The sequence below is a fragment of the Myotis davidii genome, unplaced genomic scaffold (genome assembly GCF_000327345.1).
Source record: "Myotis davidii unplaced genomic scaffold, ASM32734v1 scaffold363, whole genome shotgun sequence".
Taxonomy (NCBI): Eukaryota; Metazoa; Chordata; class Mammalia; order Chiroptera; family Vespertilionidae; genus Myotis; species Myotis davidii.
The window spans coordinates 1,224,603-1,228,768 of record NW_006294069.1 but is presented as its reverse complement, the minus strand read 5'-3'; the positions used below and the strand labels follow the sequence as shown (position 1 = coordinate 1,228,768).

The following is a 4,166-nucleotide window of genomic DNA, read 5'->3' as shown; positions in this document are numbered from 1 at the left end:
AAAAAAATAAAGAAAAAAGAATACATAAAGAACCCTGAGGCATCAACAACAAAGACAAAACCCTAACTTTAAAAAAATGGGAAAAGGACTTAAGTAGACATTTCTCCTAAGATATATAAATGGCCAATAAGCACATGAAAAGATGCTCAACATTATTAGTCATTAGGGAAATTCAAATCAAAACCACATGATACCTCTTCACACCTACTAGGAAGGCTACAATCAAAATAAAAGAAAATAGGCATTTGTGAGGATATAGAGCAGTGATCGCGAACCTATGACACGTGTCTCAGAGGTGACATGTGAACTCATTTTTTTGGTTGATTTTTCTTTGTTAAATGGCATTTAAATATATAAAATAAATATCAAAAATATAAGTCTTGGTTTTACTATGGTTGCAAATATCAAAAAATGTCTATATGTGACACGGCAGCAGAGTTAAGTTAGGGTTTTTCAAAATGCTGACATGCTCAGGTTTATTGCTTATCTGCCAGATAAGCAGCAAGGGTTATTCAATGAAGCACAGTGAGAGGAATTCTTCCTGCACAGTACTTGCCAATGGGATAGAGATCCCGTTGGGTAGAACAGCTCCTCTGATGGGACAGTGAACCCTGGCCTCTAGAACAGTGATGGCGAACCTATGACACGTGTCTCAGAGGTGACATGTGAACTCATTTTTTTGGTTGATTTTTCTTTGTTAAATGGCATTTAAATATATAAAATAAATATCAAAAATATAAGTCTTGGTTTTACTATGGTTGCAAATATCAAAAAATGTCTATATGTGACACGGCAGCAGAGTTAAGTTAGGGTTTTTCAAAATGCTGACATGCTGAGCTCAAAAGGTTTGCCATCACTGATATAGAGTAATTGGAATTCTGCTACCTGCTGGTGGTAATGGAAACAGTGCAGACACTATGATGTAGTTTGGCATTCCCTCAAAAACTTAACATAGTATTACATGTGATCTGATATTTTCACTCTTAGGAACACAGTAAAATTTAAAAACAGGAAATGAAATAATTGCATGCCAAAGTTCACTGTAGCATTTATTCACAATAGCCAAAAGGTAGACACAATCTAGTGTCCACCAATAGATGAACATATAAACAAACCATAGTATATACACACAATGGAATATTATTCAGCTATAGAAAGGAATGAACTACTAATAGATGTTACAACATGGATGACCTGTGAAGAGATGCTAACCACTGTAAGTGATATAAGCTACACATGAAAGCAACAAGTATCATATGATTCTATTTATATCAAATATTAAAATAGGCAAATTATAGAGAAAAAGTAGATTAGAGGTTACCAGGGGCTGGGTGGAGGGGGAAATTTGTATTGCTAATAGATACAGAGTTTCTGTTTGAAGTGATGAAAAAATTTTGAAAATCAATAGTGGTAATGGTTGTACAACATTGTGAGTATAATGAATGCCACAAACTATATACTTAAAAATGGTTATTTGATTTCTTTTTAGCATAAAGTACACACATACACACTAAGAAAAAGATACTGGTTCATATCCTTCTGCCAAATAATAATCCTTCATTTTCACAACACTAAAATTGACTCTGTATGGGACTTTACAGAAGTTAAGTGTTCTGCAATGTTTAATTCTATAGCAATACAAGTGATAAAACAATGAGCTAAAAATTCTAAACATGTGCTCAGCTTATGTGGCTTAGTGATTGAGTGTCAACCTATGAACCAGGAGATCAAGGTTTGTTTCCTGGTTAAGGTGCACGCCCGGGTTGCAGGCTCGATCCCAGCAGGGGGTGTGCAGGAGGCAGATGATCAATAATTCTCTCTCTCATCATTGATGTTTCTCTCTCTCTCTCTGTCTCCCTTTCTCTCTAAAACCAATCCTATATAATAAAGAGGTAATATGCAAATTGACTATCACACCCTCACACAAGATGGTCACTCCCATGTGGTCCAAGATGGCCACAAGATGGCCGGCAGGGGAGGGCAGTTGTGGGTAATCAGACCAACAGGGGAGGGCAGTTAGGGGCAACCAGGCCAGAAGAAGAGGGCAGTTGGGAGCAACCGGGCCTGCAGGGGAGGGCAGTTGGGAGGGCCCAGGCCTACAGGGGAGGGCAGTTAGGGGCAATCAGGTTGGTAGGGGAGGGCAGTTGGGGGCTATCAGGCCAGCAGGGGAGGGCAGTTGGAGGCAATCGGGCCAGCAGACGAGGGAAGTTGGGGGCGATCAGGCCAGCAGGGGACGGCAATGGGGGCAATCAGGTTGGCAGGCAAGGGCAGTTGGGTGTGATCGGGCCGGCAGGGGAGCAGTTAGGTGTAGATCAGGCTGGCAGGGGAGCGGTTAGGGGGTGATCAGGCTGGCAGGCAGAAGCAGTTAGGGGCAGTCAGGCAGACGAGCAGTTGGGAGCCAGCAGTCCTGGATTGTGAGAGGGATGACCAACTGGCCGGTTTAGGCCTGATCCCTGTCGAACATCCCCCAAGGAGTCCCAGATTGGAGAGGGTGCAGGCTGGGCTGAGGGACCCCCCCCCGCCCCGCCCGCCCAAGTGCACGAATTTCATACACCGGACCTCTAGTAAAAATATATTTCAAAAATATTCTAAACATGTAAGGTAAAGCAAAATAATATTCTTTCGCATTTCTCAATAATCCAAGAAGCTCAATAAATAAAACTATTCTCATATTATACACACACATCTATTCAAGTGACCATAAAATGTACTATGGCCTATATCTTTGTATTATTGTTTTTTACTCTGCCAGAACTGGATATTAAGTAAATATAAAGTCTTACTGGTCACTGACAGTAAGCCTTTAACACTTACAAAATACACTGCTCCAAAGCTTCCATGGCCAATTTCTCTGAGGTCTGTGAAGAGCTTCTCTGGATCTTCTTTGAAGAAGAGCTCTGCAATTTCAGGGTCCTTCAGGCTGCCTGCTCTGTTAGTTGATGGCATCCTGCTGGGCAATCAGCTGTTTGATTCTAATTTTGTACTTGCTATCCCAATCCTTGGTTCATCTGTATGAATGAAGCCACTTTGGCATAACCTATTGTAGAGAAATAAGAGAAGAAGAAAAAAGTCAGGGAAAGCAAAAGCTGCTAATAATAATTAGTGTAAAATTATTTTCTAACAGCCCATATAAAATCATCTCAAGTCTGGAAATTCACTAAGAAGTAAGTACGGCCTACTAATACAGTAGTTCCTAAACCTGGTTCATTATCTGAATCACCTGTGATGCTTAAAAAAAAAAAAATTCCTACTATATCTAGCATATAAGTATATACTATACTTACACTTCTAAAGTTAAATATTTTAAAAAAATAAAGTTAAATATTTTTATCTTGAAAGATATTCTGTATCAATACTTAAATATCTAATCCTGATGCAATGAGGATTAGGTAAATGTTAATTTAATACACAGACTATTAAAAACATGCACAACTCAAGATGTACCTATAGTACATTTCTAAAAACAGAAGAATCCCGTCTATTACTGATCTTCAAATATAAGAAAATACACAAAATATTTAATTCAGTAAGCTACCTTTCTTTTCCTTTCAGATACTATATCCCAGTTTTCAATCAACTCTAATATAGACATTCCAAAGTAAAAATGCAATGGGAGAAAGTAATAAAATTAACACAGACACTGGTTCCCCCTAAAACTGATTTATACAAAATATGGCCTTTAACATATCTGATTCGTTAGATAAGTAAACACTACAGTAAATTCCCTGGTAGTTCTGCTACCAGTTACTTTGTATCATATTATCCAATTTTAAAAATGACTCTCATAATTAAAAGGCTGGGTTCTGGAATGATATTACCAGGATATGAATCCTGACAACACTATTTATAAACTGTGACTTGGGTAGCCTCATTTTCCTAATCTGTAAAGTGAATAACTTATACAGTAGTTGTGAGGTTTAAATGAGTTATTAAATATAAGCACAGATTAATATTCTGATACAGTAAGCACTACATTAAATGTTAGCTCAGTGGTTCTCAACCTTGGCTGCACATTAGAATCACCTGGGAATCTTTTTAAAATCCTCATTTCTGGGCCTCATCCTCCGGAAATTGGGTTTCTTTGTTATGGGGTGGGGCCACAACATTAGTAACAAAGAAATAGAATTTCCGGAGGATGAGGCCCAGAAATCAGGATTTAAAAAAGA

At 38.4% G+C, this 4,166-nt stretch overlaps 1 protein-coding gene across 6 annotated transcripts in view; it reads right to left on the bottom strand.

Moving 5' to 3' along the window:
- TAOK1 (TAO kinase 1) overlaps positions 1-4,166 on the bottom strand; it is a 135,792-nt gene that overhangs the window by 109,527 nt on the left and 22,099 nt on the right. For all 6 annotated transcript variants that reach the window (XM_015566750.1, XM_015566749.1, XM_015566752.1 and 3 more), the window contains one exon: positions 2,815-3,037. In XM_015566750.1, the coding sequence (XP_015422236.1) occupies positions 2,815-2,946 (132 nt within the window). In that variant the 5' untranslated portion in view covers positions 2,947-3,037. The remainder of the gene's footprint in view (positions 1-2,814; positions 3,038-4,166) is intronic.